At 49.4% G+C, this 22,274-nt stretch overlaps 1 protein-coding gene across 1 annotated transcript; it reads right to left on the bottom strand.

Moving 5' to 3' along the window:
- Positions 1 to 327: 327 nt before the first annotated feature.
- Positions 328 to 20,987, bottom strand: BBS1 (Bardet-Biedl syndrome 1). The gene is made up of 17 exons (XM_063317011.1): positions 20,907 to 20,987; positions 18,341 to 18,417; positions 16,844 to 16,878; positions 16,212 to 16,484; positions 15,212 to 15,258; positions 14,590 to 14,628; positions 14,347 to 14,419; positions 13,280 to 13,411; positions 12,009 to 12,115; positions 11,447 to 11,567; positions 10,814 to 10,972; positions 9,514 to 9,583; positions 7,834 to 7,992; positions 4,445 to 4,578; positions 3,116 to 3,250; positions 2,398 to 2,484; positions 328 to 943 (listed from the first exon to the last, which is right to left on the bottom strand). The coding sequence occupies exons 1-17, from the start codon at positions 20,960 to 20,962 to the stop codon at positions 857 to 859; spliced, it is 1,791 nt and encodes a 596-aa protein (XP_063173081.1). The 5' UTR covers positions 20,963 to 20,987; the 3' UTR covers positions 328 to 856.
- Between the last annotated feature and the right edge of the window lie 1,287 nt (positions 20,988 to 22,274).

Raw genomic sequence — 22,274 nt, 5'->3', positions numbered from 1 at the left:
CTCCCATGTAAAACTAGTTTTAAAAAGCACAAGGCTGGACTTAATTCAAGTCCTAAACCTGGCAAGAGAGGGGCTTAAAAGTTGAATGCTACTCTATGCAGGAAAGTACAGGTAGTCCTCGCTTAATGACCACAATTGGGACTGGAATTTCGGTCGCTAAGCGATGTGGTTAAGCAAATCCAACCCCATTTTATGACCATTTTTGTGGCAGCCGTTAAACAAATCACATGGTGGTTAAGTGGACCGCAGGGTTGTTAGGCGAATCACGTGGTTCCCCATTGGTTTTGCTTGCCAGAAGCCGGATGGGAAGGCCAAAAATGGCAATGATGTGACTGTGGGGATGCTACGACAGTCAAAAACGCGAACCAGTTGCCAGTGCCCAAATCGTAATCACATGACTGTGGGGATGCTGTGAAGGTCATAAGTCTGAGGACTGGTCCCAAGTTGGTTTTGATGCTGTCGTAAGTCCGAACCATCACTGAACAAGTGGTCATTAAGTGAGGACTACCTGTATAGCCAAGGGATGTTTTTTGCATAGCTGCTTGTTCCCATAAAGAGGGGATGCTTCTTTTCTTTAGACTGGAGAACAAATACAATTTATTGAGCTGTTCTGGCCTCCCAGCCGTGCATTGCTATTCAGCAGCTTTACTTCCCACGCCTGCTAATTCTAACCTGGCTGATCCGGTAGCTGTCTCTGGGTGCAGGTTGCTCCTTAGGGGGAGATGGGAACGTTCTTCCCACATTTGGGGAAGATGCTACATGGTCCAGGGTTGGGACTCCAGTCTCCAATTCCCTGTCGCTGCGCTGAGACAGTCAAGAGCGCCCTGTGGCTGAAGGGTCCCCCCTTGGAGGTGGTTCACGCAGCTGTCAAGCCTTCGCTAACAGGCATGCTGATGTGGGCCGTGAGCAAAGGCCGGCTGTCGCCCTCCTTCAGCACAAACACCTGCAAGGCAAAGAAATGGTACGGCTCAAGGTCACGGAGAGGCAAGGGGGGTGAGATTCCCACTGGCAGGATCCGCTGGAATAAGGCTCCTCTGGAGAAAAGTAGCCATGCAATGTCTTGGTGCATGGAAGGGACGGCGGAAGCCTGCACAGAGGAACTTGGGGACCGAGACAAACCAACCAGATTTCTCACAACAGCAAGCGGGGGGTGGGGCTCGGATGGCTATTTGCTCAAAGAAGAGAGGGGAACAGGCAGAGGATGGGCAGGCTTGATCCCGCAGAGCCAAACCCTGAGGCCAGAACCAAAGCTGCAGCTCAGGGATTCTACGTCCTGACCCACAGATACGGCTGCCCAGCCCACAGGAGCATTGCTGCTGCCGTGTAGATCCCAAAAGGGCAGGCAGGCAGAGGAGGGAAGAGTTGCTTCAGGGGTGCCCCTGATCTATTTGGAGGGGATGGTCTGAAGGAGTAGCTCGCTTTCTACAACGAACTATAATCCACATTTAAAGGTGGACCACAGGTTTCCTATACTTGAGCCTCAGCTCAAGTTGGGGAATCATTTCCATCGTTCCTTGTACCTTGCTGTAAGCCTTGCCTGACCAATCAGAAACCGAGATCTCTGTTGGGGCCTGACAAAGCCTTACTACAGGTAGTCCTCGCTTAATGACCATTTGTTTCGTGATGGTTCAGACTTACGATGGTGCTGAAAGAAACAACTTATGACTGGTCCTCACATGACTGTTGCAGCGTCCCCACGGTCACATGATCACAATTCGGGCACTTGGCAACTGGTTCGCATTTATGACCGCCACAGCATCCCATGGTCACATGATCGCCATTTTTGACCTTCCTGGCTGGCTTCTGGCAAGCAAAACCAATGGGGAACGGTGCGATTCGCTTAGCAACCATGTGGTTCACTTAACAGCCATGGTGGTTCACTTAACAACCACTGCAAAAAAGTTTGTGAAGTTGGGTCGGATGCACTTAATGACCGCTTCGCTAAGCAACAGAAATTCCAGTCCCAATTGTGGTCATTAAGTGAGGACTACCTGTATGTTAGTCTTTGTACTCTGGTAGAGGACCTGTGCCAGTCTGCAGGGAGGGGTAAACAACGAATATGTACATCATGCCCTAAATGTTGTAATTCGTGTGCTTGCATTAGATGTCAGGGCGCAAGTACATAAGGTAGCACTCGAGTGATGATGTCATCGAAGTGACACCATCATTCTGATCATGACATCGCCACAAGGGGTTTGTCAAAAGCACCCTGGCATTTTGGCATCATTGTGGTTTGCTTCAACCCTGGTCTGGACTGTCCATTCTGCCAGAGCCCAATGAGTCTATCATAACTGCCCTTCATAATGGACTTTGGACCATTTGAGACTCTGTGAACTTTCGGGGACACAGCAGTGGTGGCCTTTGGGCGGCCGGGAAAACCTACTCGAGGACACCCACCTTAATAATATCCGAGATCCCTTGGTCGCTGAGACACTCGACAAAGGTCGCTAAAGGATAATTCAGTCCTGGGATCAACAGTGGAGCCTGAGAAGAAGGTTGGAAAAAAAGAGAAATAAATTTTGTCAATACAACGGCAACACGGAAGTAGAGGGGAGAAGGGTTGGATCTGCACCATACATGAGGACAGGCTGAAGTAGGCCTGAGTGATTTGCGGTCCAGCAGATTATGAAAACCCAGGCATTTTATTAGCATATGGCACGAACCAGATTATTGTACTGAGACTTAATGTGGTCTATTGTGGGGGGTGGGGGATCATAACTTGGGTATACGGCAATTGCAGCTTGTTAATCTAAATGTGGGGTTCAGGGTTTCACTAGCCCAGCTCCAGAGCGAACAGGGGGCACATTAATTGGGGGCACCTTAGTTGGCAGTGCTGGTAGCTGAAACTCAGAAATGACCACTGGTTAGCCTTGAGGGAGGAGGGGCTACAGCAACATGCTGGCTGGGGAATTCTGGGAGTTGAAGTCCACCCGTCTTCAAGCTGCCAGGGTTGAGAAGCACTGGCCTGTAGCCTGGAAATTATCTAGCCGAGACAGGATTTCAGGCCATTCCTGTTATCCATCCCAGGAATAAGGTTTTCAGGAACAGGATGCAGCGGAATCGTGAACACGCAGGGAAGGGCCCTCGACCCACAGGGAGAACGGTGTGGTGTTACCTTGAAGAAAGGGCGCTTGATGGAATAGCGGTTTTCATCATAAACAAAGTAGATGAGAAGGTTTGACACGGTCTGGTTCTCGGACATGTTCTGGAGATTGAGGCACAGTCTGAAGACGGGGCCCATGCCCTGGACCTGGGGGGTGGGGGGGAGGAGAGGAGGAGCATTATATGGGGACACAAGGACCTGGGTCAAGATGGGCAGAGCCCCAACAAGGAAGGGTTTCCCTCCCTAAGCCCAAAAGGCCATCTGCATTTCAACTCTGGAACTGCCAAGGATCCCTGATGGTCCCAATGCCCCCGATTTTCCTTTCAGGAATCTCTCCTGGTTCTTGTTGCAGATGTGTCCTCCAGCAATCAAAAAGCTTCTAGCGCATTAACACTGACAGACCTCCCTTCACCCACCCACCCTTTCCCAGGGTCTTGTTTTATAGATGGAAGGCCTCACTTCAAGCAAAGTCCCTACCCCTCCTTTAATCCCCCCACCCCGCAATTTTCAAAAAACTTCCCCAATGGCCTTTCCTCTACGATCACTACTAACTTAGATTCTTCTCTCCCACAATGATCCTGTGAGAGCCTCTTGGACAGAGTTTTTCAACCTTGGCAACTTTCAGATGGGTGGACTCCAACTCCCAGAATTCCCCAGCCAGCATGGCTGGGGAATTCTGGGAGTTGGAGTCCACCCATCTGAAAGTTGCCAAGGTTGAAAAACTCTGCTCTTAGGGAAAGCAGATTTCCCCAACCCAGAAGTGGATGCTCCAGACCACCATTCCCATCCTCTCCAGCCAACAGAATCTGTAGCCAGCATGGTTACAGGTAGGGAAAGGCTGCTAGCTGCTGGCTAGCCTTTGGTCAGGCTGTCCCTGCGGCTGAAACACTATTTATTCATGCATGTATTGGTTTATGCATCTATTTATTTCCTCTAATGGAATCACTGACCATTTTGCATCATTTGCACCCGTTTACACCGCGTGATTTACGTTAATGTACAGCAGCGGTTCTTAAACTACCCCCAAGGGGGTATTTGGGGCATATCCTGGGGGTAATGGAGCAATCTGTTAATTGTTTGCGATTTGAGGATCCAGTTTGGGACTGCTACTGCTAAGACGCTTGCATGAAACAACAGAGTCTGTTCTTTTGTGAGGTGATGACATTATTTGAGACCGGGAAAAGGTGTCAAACAATTTACGAACCACTGATTTGTACCATGCTGCCCTTGAGCCCCTGAATTTAGGTTTACGGGCTCCAATTTGGCATAAACGCTGCACAGAAATAGTATTAGGATGCGATGGATGCCCATGGCATCAATGGATCTCATCAATGGTCTCACCACGGCGTTCAACTTGAGCGGCTCCTGCAGGGACTCCGAGATGGGGTTCATGCTGCACTCAAGCGCCCGGACATAGGCACGGGCCGCCGTGAGACGGATGCGGCTGAGGTCCATCTGAAAGACCTGATGCATCGCTGGGCAAGGAGAGAAGGGAGGAGGATGAACGGACGGCAAGGGCCAAGACTCATTCCTCACCACCATCAAAAGGGCCACCAGACAGACAAGTCACTTCACTGTGACAGCAGGTGGCTCCTCTGGCCTTGGATCAGCCTTATCTTTGAAGGACGACCATTGTGGCTTGCTCAGCCAGGGCTGAAACCAACTTCTGCAATGGTGGTTGTTAGGATTCTGTTCAACCTAACCTCTCTGTCCACAGTTAAGCTTATGAGTCACACCAAGCCACCATCTGGGTTATCTAGATTTATTTTATTTTTATTTTTATTTTTATTTATTTTATTTTATTTTATTTTATTATTTTATTATTTTATTTTACATATATCCCGCCTTTATTATTTTTATAAATAAATCAAGGCAGGGAACATCCCTATTACTCCTGCCTCCTCCTGTTTTCCCCACAACAACAACCCTGTGAGATGGGTTGGGCTGAGAGAGAGTGGCTGGCCCAAGCTTACCCAGCTGGCTTTCATACCTAAGGCGGGACTAGAACTCACAGCCTCCTGTGTAGCAATCTATAGAAACCCTACTATCTGGGTTTCTATTATGGGCTTAAGGTTATGTGTGAACCAGGCCACTCTGGGCTTGTTCAGAACAAGAAAACAAACTGGCTTAGCACAAAGTCCAATCCCAGTGTGATAGCCTTTTTGCTCCACTAACATAAAGGAAATTTGCTACGCCTGTTAGCTTGCAGTGAGTAATCAAATCCAGGGAGGAGATTCTTACACTTAGAGTTCTTTGGGGGGGGGGGAAAAGCCATCTTGCCAATTTTCTGGATTTTTCCATCTCTTTGTTTTTAGAGCAAACTGCTGTCAGGCTTTAAGTCAGACATGATCACAGATCTCTCTATTCTAGGGACTCAACCCCATGTTCAGGAATTACATCACAGCAACAGCTTCAGAACCTGACACTGCTAAAAACAGGTAGTCCTCAACTTACAACGGCAACTGGAATTTCTGTCGCTAACTGATGCGGTTGTAAAGTGCGACTGCGCTTTGGGGCGGCAATCCCTGCAGTCCTGGTTGCCATTGTTAACCGAATCCCATGGTCATGAGGCGAGGCAACTTCCTGCTGGCTTCCCACAACCAAGTCAGCGGGGAAGCCAGCAGGAAGTTGCAAGTCCCAGGCAGCTCACAAGCAGGTGGTAGGCAGGCAAGGGGAGGGTTGGGGAGGGTGTGGGCGGGCGCTTGAGGGTGGTGGGGTGAGGATCAGAGAGTGTACCCTTGGGTGCGTGAATAACCGATGCAGCAGGGAGGGTGCTCAGGTGGGGGAGACTCACCCCAACAACTTGCAACCTTCCGTGCCAGCTTCCCCATTGACTTTCTGGGGAAGCCGGCAGGGAAGGTCGCAAATGGCGTTCACAGGATCACGGGCACTGCAACCGGTTGTAAGTGCGAGCCAGTTGCCAAGCGCCCTGATTGCAATCACGTGACCAGAATTCTGAGGACCGGTCATAACCACCATTCGTTCAGCGCCGTCATAACTCCAAACAGTCGCTGAACGAATGGCCGTAAGTCAAGGACTACCTGTAAGGTGCGTTATGCAGCCAAGCAAGGTGTCCTAGTAGCTGTGGGTTTCTGCCACCGACAACACAGCCATACAAGTGAGCCATCTGTCAGGTGACTCCCACAAGGAGCTGGGAGCTTTGTGGTGTGCGGGGTCACACTTTTTAAGCCATTTGATCTGCTTGGGATAAGCCACAAATCCTGTGGGAGTGAGCGCAGCCAAGCAGGCCACAACTACTGTCTCCTTGGCTAGAAATTGAGGTTTTCTTGCACAGTGACCGAGTGGAGTATCTGAGCATAAACAATACACAAGACTAGGCCTAACATAAATTTGGATAGTTAAAACGTTCCAGGAATGCAACCTTTGCCTTGGGTCATCCGGGGACATTGGATTACCCTGTTGAATCCCAGTATGGTTTACTTGCTTGCTTGGGCCCAGCTGGTTCTGCGAACCCAGCCACTGTTGTTTGTTAATTCAGGTCAAGGGTTTCGCATGCTGTGTGAACCTTGTTTCTGTTTCTCAAATAAAAGTAACAGATTTTTCTGGACCCTGTTGCTCGGCTGCTGCTTCTCTTCCAAGGAAGACAGCCGATAAGCATCATTGATGGAGATGGCGTAAATGAACAGGCTGGCTAGGAAGCGCAGGGGATTGATTGATCGATTGACTGATTTTTTATCCCACCTTTATTTGCACAACTCAAGGTGGCAGACATAATGCTCCTGGCTCCTATTTTCCCCACAACAGCAACCCTGTGAGGTGGGTTGGGCTGAGAGGGAGGGACTGGCCCAAGGTCACCCAGCCGGCTTTCGTGCCTAAGGCGGGACTAGAACTCTCCTACCACGCCTGATTGGCTCTTGGGCTGAGAGGGAGGGACTGGCCCAAGGTCTCCCAGCCGGCTTTCGTGCCTAAGGCGGGACTAGAACTCTCCTACCACGCCTGATTGGCTCTTGGGCTGAGAGAGAGGGACTGGCCCAAGGTCTCCCAGCCGGCTTTCGTGCCTAAGGCGGGACTAGAACTCTCATACCACGCCTGATTGGCTCTTGGGCTGAGAGAGAGGGACTGGCCCAAGGTCGCCCAGCCGGCTTTCATGCCCAAGGCGGGACTAGAACTCTCATACCACGCCTGATTGGCTCTTGGGCTGAGAGAGAGGGACTGGCCCAAGGTCGCCCAGCCGGCTTTCATGCCCAAGGCGGGACTAGAACTCTCATACCACACCTGATTGGTTCTTGGGCTGAGAGAGAGGGACTGGCCCAAGGTCGCCCAGCCGGCTTTCATGCCCAAGGCGGGACTAGAACTCTCCTACCATGCCTGATTGGCTCTTCGGCTGAGAGGGAGGGACTGGCCCAAGGTCTCCCAGCCGGCTTTCGTGCCTAAGGCGGGACTAGAACTCTCCTACCACGCCTGATTGGCTCTTGGGCTGAGAGAGAGGGACTGGCCCAAGGTCTCCCAGCCGGCTTTCGTGCCTAAGGCGGGACTAGAACTCTCCTACCACGCCTGATTGGCTCTTGGGCTGAGAGAGAGGGACTGGCCCAAGGTCACCCAGCCGGCTTCCATGCCTAAGGCATGGACTAGAACTCACGGTCTCCCAGCTCCTAGCCCAGCCGTTTCACCACTACGAGCTGGCTCTCCGGTCACTGTCCCAAAAGTATCTGAAGGTGGACGGCAGGGTTGAGAGAGGGACCACCAGCTTTCTGGCCTGTCCCACTTACCCGCTCCGCTTTCCCGCTCCCGGAGCGTCTGGTCCACGTACAGCTTCGTTTTCTTGGGCACGCTGAGTTTGATACTCTGAGCAACAGGGATGCCGACTGCTGCGTCCCCCTTAGGGAAGGTGCTGGTGCGTTTCAAGATCTTGATGATGAGCCCCCCCCCTGGAGAGGATACAAAAGTGGGGAGAGGGGTGGGTGGGTGCAAGGTGGCACAGAGACCAAGGAAAGGCTGGTTGTCCTGCCCACATCAGTGATGAAACTAATTAATTAGTTTAATTAAATTTATTTAATTCATTAAATTAACCAGGCCAAGGAACAGACCGCAGCAGTGTTTCTCAAGCTAAGCTGGCTGGGGAATTCTGGGAGTTGAAGTCCACACATCTTCAAGCGGCCACGCTTGAGAAACACTGAACTAGCAGCCGCATTTGCCCAACATACTAAACTCGGTAAGTTTCATTCTGGTTAGGTTGATGGGTGGCTTAGCCTCTCGCAGAAGCCGTGGCTGTTTGTTTAGATTCAGCGATGCCAATCCAGAACAAGAGTGAATTCAAGTCACCGAATTAAGCAAGCTGTAGAACGCAGCCACCACTGCGCAGTTCCTCAACAAGGACTGGCAACTTGTCTCCCTGTCTTCTCTTCCCTTTGAAGGTAAAGATGGACAAGAAAGTGCTGACTTAAACCACCATTTTCTGTGGGTTTAAGTAACCCTATAAGCCAGGACTAGAGGAGATATTTAACCAATGCTCACTAGTCTCCAAATTGCAGATCTGTATTTTTTTTTAGTCCCAAGGGAAGCCTTGGTGACCAGAAGCAGCAGACCTACAAACAACAAGGCACAGTCCTCGCTTAACAGCAGGGATCAGAAAATTGGTTATTAAGCAGTGTAGTCATTAAGTGAGGCATCATGTGACCACACCTGATTCTTAAAAATTTTTTGTGGTCATCGTTAAGTGAATCACATGGTAATTAAGCAAACTGCATGGTTGTTAAGTGAATCACACAGTTCCCCATTGATTTTGCTCGTTGAGAGCCACTTGGGAAGATCGCAAATGTCAGTCATGTGACCCCAGGATGCTGCAACTGTTGTAAATACACGTGGGTTGCCAAGAGCCCGAATTTTGATCCCATGAGTGTAGGGATGCTGTGATAGTCATAAGTGCGAGGACCAGTCGTAAATCACTTTTCCCAGTGCCACTGCAACTCCGAACAGTCGCTAAACAAATGGTCGTTAAGCAAGGACTACCTGTAGAGCTGTTGCATCCCCCGCTGGTTTCAGACTGAGGTGGGCCATCTTAGAAGGCGCAAGGATATATAAGATGCCAAGTCTTCAGGGGTACATTTGAGTACAACCCCCATCAAATTCTTCCTCAGCACCCAAAAGCTCCCTGCACATACCTCCTTCCCCTCCCCATCCTCACAAGCCCAGGAATGAGACCTCTGTTATCGTTGCTGCTGTCACTAGGAGCCCGACATTCAAGGGCCCCTCTCCAGGAAAGAAAAGGAAAATAGTGAGGTTAGGTAGGTCGGGATCCATCTGGCAAGGAAGAGGAGGGCAGGAGGAGGCTGGCAGGGACCAAGTGGGGGCCCAGCTGGCCAGCAGGGTGCGGCACTGCCAGTCCTCATTCTGGAGACATCAGGCTGCCTCGGCCGGGGGGCCTGAGCTCAGCTTGTTTATGTTCACACCTTTGGTCGTCATGATGAGGGTGTTGTCCTCTCGTCCGTAGTGGCCAAAGGAGATGCTGGTGACGATGTCCTGGCAAGAATCAGAGAAAGCAAGAGAGCCGGTTTGGCCTAGTGGTGGAGGTGCTGGGCTAGAAAGCAGGAGGCAGTGAGTTCGAGTCCCGCCTCAGGCACGAAAGCCGGCGGGTGACCTTGGGCTGGTCCCTCTCTCTCAGCCCAGCCCACCTCACAGGGTTGTTGTTGTGGGGAAAACAGGAGGAGAGAGGAGCATCAGGTATGTTCCTCGCCTTGAGTGATTTATAAAAATAATAAAGGCGGGATAAAAGAAGCTAAAAAAAAGAGGGGGGGATTTGTCTTCTGCTTTGGAGGCCACCAATCTCCCTGTCTTTTAATCCAGAACTCCTTGGTCCATCCTCCATTCCCCCGCCCCTCTGAGAATCCCTTTGCCTGCTCTTCTGCCCTTCTTTCCCATCCCAAACGCCCCCAGTTGGCGTGGCCTTGCTTTCCAACCCTGCCCCTCTTCCTCCTGATCTGTTTCCCCCACAGGGCCCTCCTGCCTCCTTCCCACGGAAGGCTGCAACTGCTTCTCTACCATCCCTGCATGAATCAGAACTCAGAGAGAACGGAGACAGAACAACAAGCTTAAGTGACAGGACGGCCTGATTCTGGCTGAATGCTAAAAAAAAGCTTCTTAACAGCAACAGCAATGAGATAGTCAAATCAGAAACCCTGAGAGGTGGTGGGCTCTCCTGGGCTGGATACCTTCAAGCAGAGGCCATACAGGCAGTCCTTGCTGAATGACCACAATGGGGACCAGAATTCCAGTTGCTAAGCGAAGTGGTCATTAAGTGAATCCAACCTGATTTCATGACCTTTTTTGCAGTGGTTATTAAGCAAACCACATGGTCGTTAAGTGAGTCACGTGGTTTCCCATTGATTTTGCTTGCTGGAAGCTGGCAGGAAAGGTTGAAAATGGCATCCATGTGACCGCGGGACAGTCCTAAACACAAACTGGATGCCAAGCGCCCAAAGCATGATTATATGACCACAGGGACGCTGCGATGGTCGTGTGAGGACAGTTGTAAGCCTGTTTTTCAGCACTGTCGTAAGTCTGAACTGTTGCTAAAGAGTGGTTGTTAAGCGAGGACCACCTGTACGTGAGGGAGGGAGGAAAGGGCTTTTCTGTCGTTTTAATTCCTGAATTGAGCAAAGGGGGGGAAATCTGGGCTGCGGCAAAGCAAACATGCCAGCTTTTAGGCTTGACATTATTTCCAAGGTTATTTCCAAGGCTCTGGAAGCTTACCGGCACCTGGATAACGTTAACGAGATTCTTGTCCCGGTAGACGTGAACTTCCATGTTGGCCAAAGCCACCAGCACAGCCTGGAAACTTTGGAATTTCTCACCCATGATGCCCAAAGTGACGGGGGTGGCTGGCAATGTAACTCCCCAGAGCTTCTTTCCCTGCCACGAGAAGACGGGTGTCAGGAAGACTTTCACTCAGCTCCCCAAATCCGCTCCTCGACTTCTAGGAGAGTTCAGATCCACCCGGCCCTTTCTGCCCAGGGCTCTCTCAAAGCTGGGCCAAAAGTCTCTCAGTGGTGCCTCTCCTGCCTGTGAAAGAGGCCTCTGTTTTTCTGCTCTGTTCTCCAGAGGCTTAAAGCACAAATTGGCAGAGCAACAGTACCCCCTGCAGACTTGTTAAAGACGTGCAGATGGTCCCAAATACTTATTCCTTGGGCATCTAACTGTTCCCGTGACTTCTACTACCGCCTGAGTTTCAGAGCCAAGAGGGAACCCCAGCTAAGTTCGGCTGGCCGATTTTGCTTGCTTTTGCTTGGTGGCCTGGGTGAAGGGAGCTGCTAAGCATTGTGCGCACACACACAGACCCTTGCACCAGTAACTTGCCCGCGGGGATGACAACTTGATGCTCCTAACCTTCTGCGTGTAGCCCCACAGTGTCTCATCTGAGCAAGCCACCATGATGGTCTTTTGGACTCGAACCAAGCCCACGGCCTGGGCACTCAGCTCAATGCAGTACTTGGGCCGCTTGGAGTCCCTGAATGAAAAAATAATAATAATAAAAGAGGAACCATTTCAGCCAGAAGCCATGGATGCAGCGTAGGACTTCGCCCAAACTAGGCAAAAAATGCAAAACTTTATCCAAGCACCTCTCGCCAATCGACATAGAGGCTATAACCCAGTGTTTCTCAAACTTGGCAACTTGAAGATGCTTTAACCTCCAGAACTCCCCAGCCAGCAAGTCTGAGAAACACCGCTGTCCAGGTTGTCCGCAACTTACAACCGTTCATTTAATGATGGTCCGAAGTTATGACGGCCTCAGAATGGGTGCTTTACAGCCTGTAAAGCACTTCCGAGAGTCGCAAAATGTCACACCCCCCGCATGGGTGCCGACTGACGGTCCGTGGCTTGAGACGGAATGCGCCTCATCTACCGTCTGCTCTACTGCAGCCCCTTTGCCTCTGGAGCGATAACGTACCTGCGGAGGATGTAAATGCTCCCATTCCGACAGGCCACAGTAAGACGGTATTCCACATCAAATTGGCCTGCAACGTCCAGGAAGGCGGGCACGCTAGGTATCGCCACCTACCGTGGAAAAAGAGAGTCCTGAGCTGTTGGCTGGACTTCTGCAAACAACTCATCTGAGGGAGGGCTGGACGTGATAGCTGTACAGGCAGTCCTCGACTTACGGCCGTTTGTTTAGTGACTGTTCAAAGTTATGATGGCACTGAAAAAAGTGACTTGCAACTGGTCCTCACACTTACAGCCATCGCCATGTCCCTGCAGACACATGATCAAACTTCAGGCGCTTGGCAACCAGCATGTATTTACAACGGTTGCAGCGTCCTGGAGTACATGATCGCCATTTCCAACCTTCCCAGCTGGCTTCCGACAAGCAAGGTCAATGGGGGAAGCCGGATTCGCTTAATGACCATGTGATTCACTAACGACTGCGGCAAAAAGGTAGTAAAATCAGGTGTGACTCACTTAACAAGCACCTCACTTAGCGATGGAAGTTCCGGTCCCAATTGTGGTTGTAAGTCGAGGACTACCTGTAGTCCCACATTGCATCTAACCAGGTCACTTAGACAGGAATGGTTGTCTTCACACAGCCTGTTAAGCTTGGTCAGTGTTAACTCAGGGTTGTTTTTTGTGACCTGGCCTGTTTGTAAGGACCCAGAAAGTGGGTTAATTGTATAACCAGGTTAGGAGGTTGTGTGAAACAGATTAGGGCAGGGTTTCTCAACCAGGGTTCCGTGGCACCCTCAGGTTCCGTGAGAGGTTATTAGGGGTTCCCTGGGAGATCACAATTTATTTGAAAAATTATTTCAAATTTGGGTAACTTCACATTAAAGACATAGGTTTCATTCATAAACCCTGTTAATGCATATATTCAGGCTTATACATGAAATGAATATAATAATTTTGTAACTTCTGGCCTATATTTGAGCCTGAATGCGCAGGGGTTCCCCGAGGCCTGAAAAATATTTCAAGGGTTCCTCCAAGATGAAAAAGTCAAGAAAGGCTGGGTTAGGGGGAAGAATGTGGATTTAGGAAGGAAGGCCTTAGCTGCCCCAAAAGCCTGACGTGATCCACGAGTCTCAAAGCTGGAATCTTCAGAATGCTGCACAGATACATTCTCTAAGATTTGGGGTATTATTTTTTTAAATATATTTAGGGGGAGGTCGGAAAGGGTACCATATCACAAATGGGGTCCACATTACACAAATGTGAGGTGTGGAGCCTCACCTTTGACAAGATGGTGAAGGCCTCCGGGTCCAAGATGAGGATTTCCATGTTCTCCGTCCCGATCACCAAGCAGCTGATAGCATCCTCATCCACCCTATTCTTCTTCAAAGTGGCCATGCAGGTAATCACCGTCTGAAAGACACCCGTCGGCCAGCACTGTCTCTTAGCAGCCCGGGAGAACGAAGAGGGAATTAACCGGCCATTAACCGGCCAGCAGAGTGACTCAGACATGGAATGGATCGAGCCTGTCCTGCGGTTCTCGCCGAGGGCCACACCTGGCTCGAGGCAGGCCCTAAGTCCCCCTTTAGCTGTTTGCTTGGGCTCTCTGTGGGGACCAGGAAGCGTGGCTGGTTCAACAGATCGAGATAAAAATAAACCCTCGCTTAGCACAAATTCTGTTTCCGGTTTTGGCTCCCTTTTATCTATTCGATGTATACCCCACCTTTCCTTCAGGGATTCAAGGTGGCGTCCGTAGTGCTCCCTCTTCCTATTGTTCCTCGCAACAGCCCTGTGAGGTGGGTTGGGCTGAGAGAGAAGGAGTTGTCCAAAGCCTTCCAGCGAGTTCCCGTGGCCCAGGGGAGACTTGAACCCAGGTCTTCTGCTCCCAGCCCAGCGCTTTCACCAGTACACTGCACTGGCTATCCAATAAATAACTCAAGGCGGCGAACGTACCTCATACTCCTTCCTCCTCCTCTTTTCCCCACAACAACAACCCTGTGAGGTGGGCTGGGCTGAGAGTGTGCGACTGGCCCAAGGTCACCCGGCCGGCTTTCATGCCTAAGGCAGGACTAGAACTCTCAGCCTCCTGGTTTCTAGCCCATTGCCCTAATCACTAGACCAAACTGGCTCAAAGTTTCACACCAACAACAACCCTGTAAGGTAGGCCGGGTTGTCTGATTGGCCCAAAGTCACCCAAGGAGCTTCTGTGGCTGAGTGAGGACTTGAACCCAGGACTAACTCCTCCTAGACCTTCACCTCTACCTTTCACTGGCATCCTTCCTTTGAGGAGTTCTAAGGAATAATGGGGTCTCTCTCACCCACAGCCTGCTGGATGCACGAGTACAGACCTGACGTTTGATGGGCTGTGATTTATACTGGTTCACAAAGGTGTCCATGTCGGGGGGGTCAAGGGTCAGGAACCTGCAGAGCAGAGGGAAGGCAGTGAGAGGAATGCAGAGTGGTCCCACTCAAGAACCACCACCAAAACAGAGGATCGCCATCAGGCACCTTTAAGAATGAGACGGTGGGACCATTTCTCACACCCAGCACTCCGTCCTCCCCAAGCCAGCACCTGTGCATGAGCCACTCACCTCAGAGACTGCACCGATAAAGGCATTTCTGCATTTTCTCTGGCAGGGAAGAAGAGAAGGCAAGTTAGAAGGATCTCGGCAAGGAACCAGGAGGACTTAAGGGCCCAGATCCAAACTGAGCACCAGGCTGAAGCTGGACAAGCCAGCCCTGATTTTCACCAATCAGTCAAAAGGGGATACTGGTCTCTGGGCAAAATGGACTGGGTGGAAGAGAATAACACTTGCACATTATCATGATGCAAGGAGACCCTTCTGGGATCACACTGCCAAAACTGAGAGGCGGCGCAATTTCTTTATTCCTTCCAATCCGACAGAATTATCTAAGCGGCTTGGGACCTGCCTGTCAGTCTGTCCAGGATCCTGGTGTAAACAAGACACACTAGTGTTTGTTTAATTCATGCATTTACGTTTTACATTTCTATACTGTCTCTCCCAGAACAAGGAAAACATCAACAAAACCCATTAACACCCTTCCTACAAAATCAAGATGGAAACAGTCAATTCCTTAAAACATCTGGGCTCTTACCTTTTATCCCCACTCCCCATCCCTGGTCTGTTTCTCAACATCCCCACCCCTCATCGAGCACCGAAAAGCAGCTCACAAGGGCAGCCACTCGCTCACCGGATTCCCTCCAGCATCTCTTTCATTGATAGAAGGTCAACCTTGTCCTATGCAAAGAGCAACAGGGGCATCAGGCACATACACACACCACCCAGGAGTGTGGTTACAACACGGGCAGCTGTTTAAGCCTTTTTCAATAACCCAAGGACAGGCACATGAGGTGCAGTTGATCCCCGTAATGGATTGGGGCCTTCCACTAGCTGGGAACCAACTCTCAGGCAAGAGAGGGTTGCAACAGAGGCAGTTCTGTGGAAGCAGAGAGACATTCACACAACACGGTGAACGGGTTTAACTGAATGAACCCTTTGGCCGGCTTCGTACAATGAGTCAGGAACTCACTAAATGGGCTTGGCTTGCGCGACTGACTCAGAAAGACAGATGGACAGACACACACACACATATGTACCCATGCGGACAGCCCCAACTAAGGTTGCTTGTGAAGGCAAGCGGTTTACAGGTAGTCCTCGCTTAACGACCAGTGAACATGACACTCGTTTAGTGATGGTTCAGACTTACAATGGTGCTGAAAAAAACGACTTGCGACCAGTCCTGACACTTACGACCATCATAGCGGCCCTGCAGTCAAATGTTCCCCATTTTTGATTTTCCCAGCTGGCTTACGGCAAGCAAAATCGGTGGGAAATTGCGTGATTCGCTTAACGACCGCCGCAAAAAAGGTCATAAAACCGGGTTGGGTTTGCTTAATGACGACTTCGCTTAGCAACCAAAATTCCAGTCCCAATTGTGGTCACTAAACGAGGACTACCTGTACTGACCCAATAAAGCATGCTGTGTAAATCCAGGCCAGTGGGGGGCCTTTTTACGGTTTTGAACGAAGATGTGTGGATCAGAAGACGCCAACAGATAGGTTTACAGCAGAAGCTTTACGGAGCAGGAGGAAAAAGACGACCCCCACAAAGAGCAGGACCCTAAGATTCAAAGCTTAGGGGCTTCGCCCCACTCAAATGCGCTCGTTTGAACCTGGTTCCCCTCTCCTCACCTCCTTCGCTTGTTCCCAGACCACCTTCTCCATGGGGTTGGGCTCCATCGGCGGCAGCGTAAATTTGAAGTAGGGACGCAGGTTCTTGTACACGTAGATGTACGGACCGGAAGCCACCGCCAAGGCTGGCATGCGAGGCTCGTGCTGCTCCATCAGGAACGAAACCACGCTGGTGGGTAAGTCCGGCAGGGTGTTTTCACTCAAGAGGCTGGTGCCCTGGTACACCTTCAGCTTCATCTCGTGCCCCGTCAAGCCGAAATTGCCCACCACCAGCTGCAGGAGGAAGGGAGAGGGAGTAAAAAGGCGCTGGGCTTTTTAAATTTTCGCTGAGCAGGGGCACTCAAATTCTTGAGCGCTGGAGAGGCTCTGCTCTCAACAGGTTGAGCTGGATGTACCTCCAATTAAGCAAGCCAAACAAACAACGATGGCTGAAGGACATGCACGGAAAATCTACACCGCAGAACACAGAATGCATGCTGGCTGGGGAATTCTGGGAGTTGAAGTCCACACAGATGAAAGTTGCCAAGGTTGGAAAAGACTGCACTAAAAAGGGCTGCAGACTTGATGGAACTGGGAATTGCTGGCTCGGGCCAGAGATGAATTCCTATCTCTGGCAGTGATATTTTCCTTACCTTATAGTCTCCATCCCCATAAAGGTCAGCTAGAGCTGGAAGAAAATCAAGAGTTGATGTCAGCCTATTCAATAAGAGGCCCGAGGAATGCAGACAGAGGCTTCAGAGAGAACAATTGTATAAGCTTCTCTTTTTAGATAGATAGATAGATAGATAGATAGATAGATAGATAGATAGATAGATAGATAGATAATTTTTACTGAAAGTTTTAACAGCAGTAACAAGAACTCATACAAACTAAAATAGAAGAGAGAAAATGGAAAGAGAGGAATAAAAGAAAAAGCTAAAAGTGCATTAAGAAAAAAAGTAGCAGTAGAAAAAAAGAGAAAGACATAAAGAAATGGCTTCCAATATTCTTCACAGAAGTTGTAAGTACCATTATATTTTAATCTCTCTCTCTCAAGTTACATCTTTCTATAATCTGTCCCGTAATCATCAAAACCATAAATCGCAAGTCCATTTTTTTTTCATTTTTACACAAAACGTCCACCAGGAGTTTCCACTCTGTATTCGCTTCTCAAAGCCTACCAAGTCCTTGGTGCCGAGTTCGGTTCTTTGCTTGCAGACGTTTCATGACCCAACTAGGTAACATCAGTGCAAGTAAGTGTGGAGTTTGCTGCCTGTTTCATTTCATTTCATTTTATAATTATATTATTTATTATTAGATTTTAATCCTACCTTTTTTATATATATAAAACTCAAGGCAGCAAACATACCGAATACTCCTTCCTCCTCCACTTTCCCCACAACAACAACCCTGTGAGGTGGGTTGGGCTGAGAGAGAGGGACTGGCCTGAGGTCACCCAGCCGGCCTTCAGGCCTAAGGCGGGATTAGAACTCTCGTACCACGCCTGATTGGCTCTTGGGCTGAGAGGGAGGGACTGGCCCAAGGTCACCCAGCTGGCTTTCATGCCCAAGGCGGGACTAGAATTCTCCTACTACGCCTGATTGGCTCTTGGGCTGAGAGAGAGGGACTGGCCCACGGTCACCCAGCCGGCTTTCAGGCCTAAGGCGGGACTAGAACGCGAGATGTCCTCGTTTCTAGCCCAGCACCTTCACCACCACACTAAAACCAGCTTGCCCTGCCCGTTTTGGTGGAGGTGTGGGATTAACACCAGACAAACTTTCCCGCAGAAAACAATCCCCTAATCAAGGAACCACCAAGAAGGAAACCCCCACCCCCACCAACACTGGCAGGGCAAGCCACGGCATATAAACAGGGAGCAAAGCCCACCCTCACCAGCACTGATGATGTTAGCTAGCCGGGTCATGAGACGTCTGCAAGCCAACCAGCAAGCTCAGAGGGCACCGAGGACTCCATCCGTTACTTTCTTCTTTCTTAAATGTTCGCCATCGTTTCTTCTTCCTGAAATACCTCCAACTTGCCTACTCTTCTTTAATAGAACGGTTGATTGTCTCCCTACTACCACCACCCCAAAGGAGGAAAGAGGACCACCACTGCCCCGCCTTTCAGGGAGAAAAGGAGCTCAGACTTACTGACGCAAGAGGAAAAGGTGTGCAAATTGGCTACTGGATCGTAGTGGGCATCCAGCCATTTGGAACTGGCTCGAGGACTGATGGGAGAAAACAAATGGAAAGAGAAAACAAAACTTTAACATAGTGGATAGTTTCAATCCAGAGCTAAATTCCCAAGGATTCTCCTTTCCATGTAGTCCCCCTCCCATCACAATTACTGCTACTCTAGAGTAAGAAATAAGAATCTAGGAGTCTTGGCTATCAGCTATCAGACACCATCTGTCTAGAGCAGCCTTCTGACCCTGGAGGAACCCTTGAAATATTTTCCAGGCCTCGGGGAATCCCTGCACATTCAAGCTCAAATATAGGCCAGAAGTTGCAAAATTATTATATTTGTTTCACGGGTAGGCCTGTGTATATACATTAACAGTGTTCTTAAACTGAAAATAAAGAATGAAACTTACTCTTTAATATGAACTTGCCCGAATCTGAAATAATTTTTTAAATAAATTGTGATCTCCCAGGGAACCCCTAAGGACCTCTCACAGAACCCGAGGGTGCCACGCAACCCTGGTTGAGAAATCCTGGTCTAGTAAAACTTCCAGGAACCTAGACTCTAATGTCCATTTGTCTCATATCTGTTTCACCACCTCCAGCAAATGTGGCCCACAGGGATGAGAGTTCTAATCCAGCCATCTCTGCAAGGAAAGAGGCTAAACAGACCAGAAAAGAAGCATTTTTTAAAAAAAATCTCTCTGCTAGAGTGAGATTGCTATAAAACTGAGAGGGGTCCCACTAGTGTGAGAGAAGATGGCAAAAATACAATTACATACCATTAGCCTTAAATACAGGCAGAAATATATATTGACAGATATACTGTAAATTATATGGATATGTACTAGTGCACATCATTGCTTCATCCAGACCTCCTCTATATGATTAATGGTTTTCCTTTCCTCCCTCCTTCCTACAGGAATTTTTTAAAATATTGTTCTTAGTTTAGCATTTTAAAAGTGCGCACTTCTACTCAAGGTGATATTCTATAGGAAGTCGCATTTACTTTATTTACTTGTGAAATTAATAAATTGCCTCAACGCAACTAAAACTCTGATATAATGACATATGTATTTATAATATTGATACCGGATCACTTAAAGCTTAAAAAAAACATTAAAATTCTTCTTTTTCAGGGTCTCCTGTGAGGCTGCTTTTAATACTTACCTGTCACATGGAATGTTTAGAGCATTATCTATCTATCTATCTATCTATCAAATTTGTCACCGCCCATCTCCTCCAACCAGAGGGACTCTGGGCGGTTTACAATATAATACAATAAATATATAATAAAATTTCAATATAAAGCACAGTATAAAACAAGTTCACAGAGCTACCAAATATAATACAATCCAGATGGCTGTGGTCTCATTCAGTCATTGCGTAGGGGGGCACTTCAAGGCACTAGCCAGCCCCAAGTATGACTATTCTCCTCCCTGCCCCAAGCCCGGTGGCAGAGCCAGGTCTTCAACTTCCTCCGGAAGGCTAGGAGCGATGGGGCTAATCTCACCTCCAGGGGCAAGGTGTTCCAAAGGGCGGGTTGTTGTTGTTGTTGTTCTTATTATTATTATACATGCCATTCGAATCCCAGCAACTCTAGGCAGCTTACAAATTGTTAAAACCATTTAAAAGCAAGTAACAATACAAGAAATACAAAACCAAGAAAGAAAGATGGCAGATATCATGGATCTTTTAGTTTAGAGCAGAGTTTCTCAACCTTGGCAACTTTAAGATGGGGAGACTTCAGCTCCCAGAATTCCCCAGCCAGCCATGACCTCTAGGTTGCCCTCTAACTCTAAGATATGAAATGCCGATAGGATACTGAGCCATTCTGATAGATATGGATAGGTATAATTATAGCTGTTGAAAGATGTTGGGGGAAAAAAAGGAAGAATATGGGTCCAGGTAGACACACACATCTATCTTATCTATCCCTCCATCTATGGAGATGGAGATGATGGAAATGGAGATAGACTGAGAGGAGTCCAAGCTCCAAATCTCCTGCCCCCCTCAAAAAATTTCCAGGACTCCTGGCTTCAGACTTTAAATATAAATACAAATATTTGCCCTTGGTCTCTCCCAAAGGAACCCCATCCAGTTCTCACGGGACCCAGCTGGAAAAACCCCGCTCCAGCGGATCCCGCACTGAGTTAGGGGTTGGGCTAGATGACCTCTAGTTGCCCTCTAACTCTAGGATGCTATGGAATGCGGACACGACACTGGGGAATTTTGAGAGAGGTGGGGCTCTAGCTGTAGAAGGATACTGAGAAAAAGAAAGATACGGCTACACACACACACACACACACACACACACACACACACCGATCTACAGAGACAGAGATATAATATCCGAGTTCCACTTTTCTTGCTCCCCCCTCCTGGCTCCTTCCAGACAGATGGATTCCTCCCCGTCAGACCCAGGAGGGGGATTGTGGGAGAAATTGCTCCCTCCCCCACCCCCAGCTGCACTTTTCCTCCCCGAATCGGTGCGCTCGCCGTTCCCGGTCTTGAAGCCGTCATCCCCCGGCTTTACCCGTCGCCGGCGCTCCCAGAGGAAGGCGCAGAAGACACCGTCGACGCAGCCGCCATGGCCTGAGAAGCGCTCCGCGTAAGGCCGCGGACCCGTTGCCATGGAAACCCCACGGTGGGCAATGGGTGCAGCGCCAAAAGGAGTCCCCCTGCGAAGGGCGCGGGCTCATAAACCTCCGACAGTTAGAGTGACGCGCGCTGAGAGACGCCGGGCAGCTTCCGAGACCGATTTGGGCTTTTCCTTTCATCTTCGGTAGCGGTCGTGGAGACGATGGATGTTAAGAGCTTGGCTGAGCCAAAGAGGGATTATTACTCTGATCACGTGGCCGTGTGGTTTGGGGTTTCCCGACATTTATGGGGGGAGCGGTGTAGTCCTTCATACACATGGGTGGCACTTCGGCACCCATGATCCATAGCTAGCAATGGGTAGCAGCTTAAAAAAATGAAGAAAAAGCGTGCGATAAATCAACTACATCCGCCAGCCCTTCTTCAGGATACCCCCGGGACCCACAGAACCAGCCGTACAAAAACCTTAACCCAAGTCAAAGCAAGCCCAACTTAACACGTTGTGTGGATGCATCTGCTAGGTCTGCCTCGGTGAACCCAGCTGCTCTGTCTTTATGGCCAATTCCTCAATGTTGGAAGAAGAAAGAACACGGAAGGGGACTTCTGTCCATGGGCAGAGTGCCTTCTCCCTCCTTCTGGGGAAAGGCATGTTGCCAGGGTGCTGCACGCCAGACACAATAGTTAATGGTGTCTGGATGCCTCACCTGAATTGTAAGGGGGGGGAAAGAAAAAGCATTCCACCCCAGCCCGTACAGGGATGTTTAGGCGGGTTCCAAGTCAGTGCCTGGCATCTCTTGGTACAAGTGAGAAGCTGAAATCAAAAGTTTTTTTCCTTTAGACAATGAATTGCGGGAAAAGGAGGGGGAAAGGGGGAGAACCCTGAAATGCTTTTAAGAGGTTTTGGCGCAAAACCCCATTTGGGCTTTGAAAGAGCTGGATCCATGTCCTAAATCAAGTATTCTTCATAAGTCCTACATGGGAGTGTATTGAGAATTCCTGCTATTGGGATTATAAGAGCCAGAAACCTCACACATGTATAGCCGATTTCCCCAGCTTTCCCCTTCCAGAGATGGGAACAACTCATCTCCCATTGCTGTCTCGTCCCCAGTAGCAAATACCAACCCTGGTTGGGAATGACGTGAGTGGTAGTCCCAGCACAGTGGTCTAACCAGAGGGGAATCAGTTGGAACTGCTCCTTCAACGCCTCGTTGGTCATCCACTCTTCCCAACATGATATGATAGGCCCTTATTTATTTTTCAGCTTCAACAGCTCATATTCACGTCTTCATATAAATAGGCCTCAGGG

Source organism: Candoia aspera, chromosome 17 (assembly GCF_035149785.1).
Source record: "Candoia aspera isolate rCanAsp1 chromosome 17, rCanAsp1.hap2, whole genome shotgun sequence".
Classification (NCBI taxonomy): Eukaryota; Metazoa; Chordata; class Lepidosauria; order Squamata; family Boidae; genus Candoia; species Candoia aspera.
Note: the sequence above shows the minus strand (reverse complement) of the source record. Positions and strands in the feature narration are given on the sequence as shown.

Excerpts from the sequence above, each read along its gene's own strand:
- BBS1 (XM_063317011.1), bottom strand. The coding sequence starts at position 20,962 with ATGGCGGCTGCGTCGACGGTGTCTTCTGCGCCTTCCTCTGGGAGCGCC. Across the intron at positions 14,420-14,589 it reads TTATCGGTGCAGTCTCTGAG|GTTCCTGACCCTTGACCCCC; the intron begins GTGAGTGGCTCA and ends TCTGCTCTGCAG. Across the intron at positions 9,584-10,813 it reads TTAACGTTATCCAGGTGCCG|GACATCGTCACCAGCATCTC; the intron begins GTAAGCTTCCAG and ends GATTCTTGCCAG.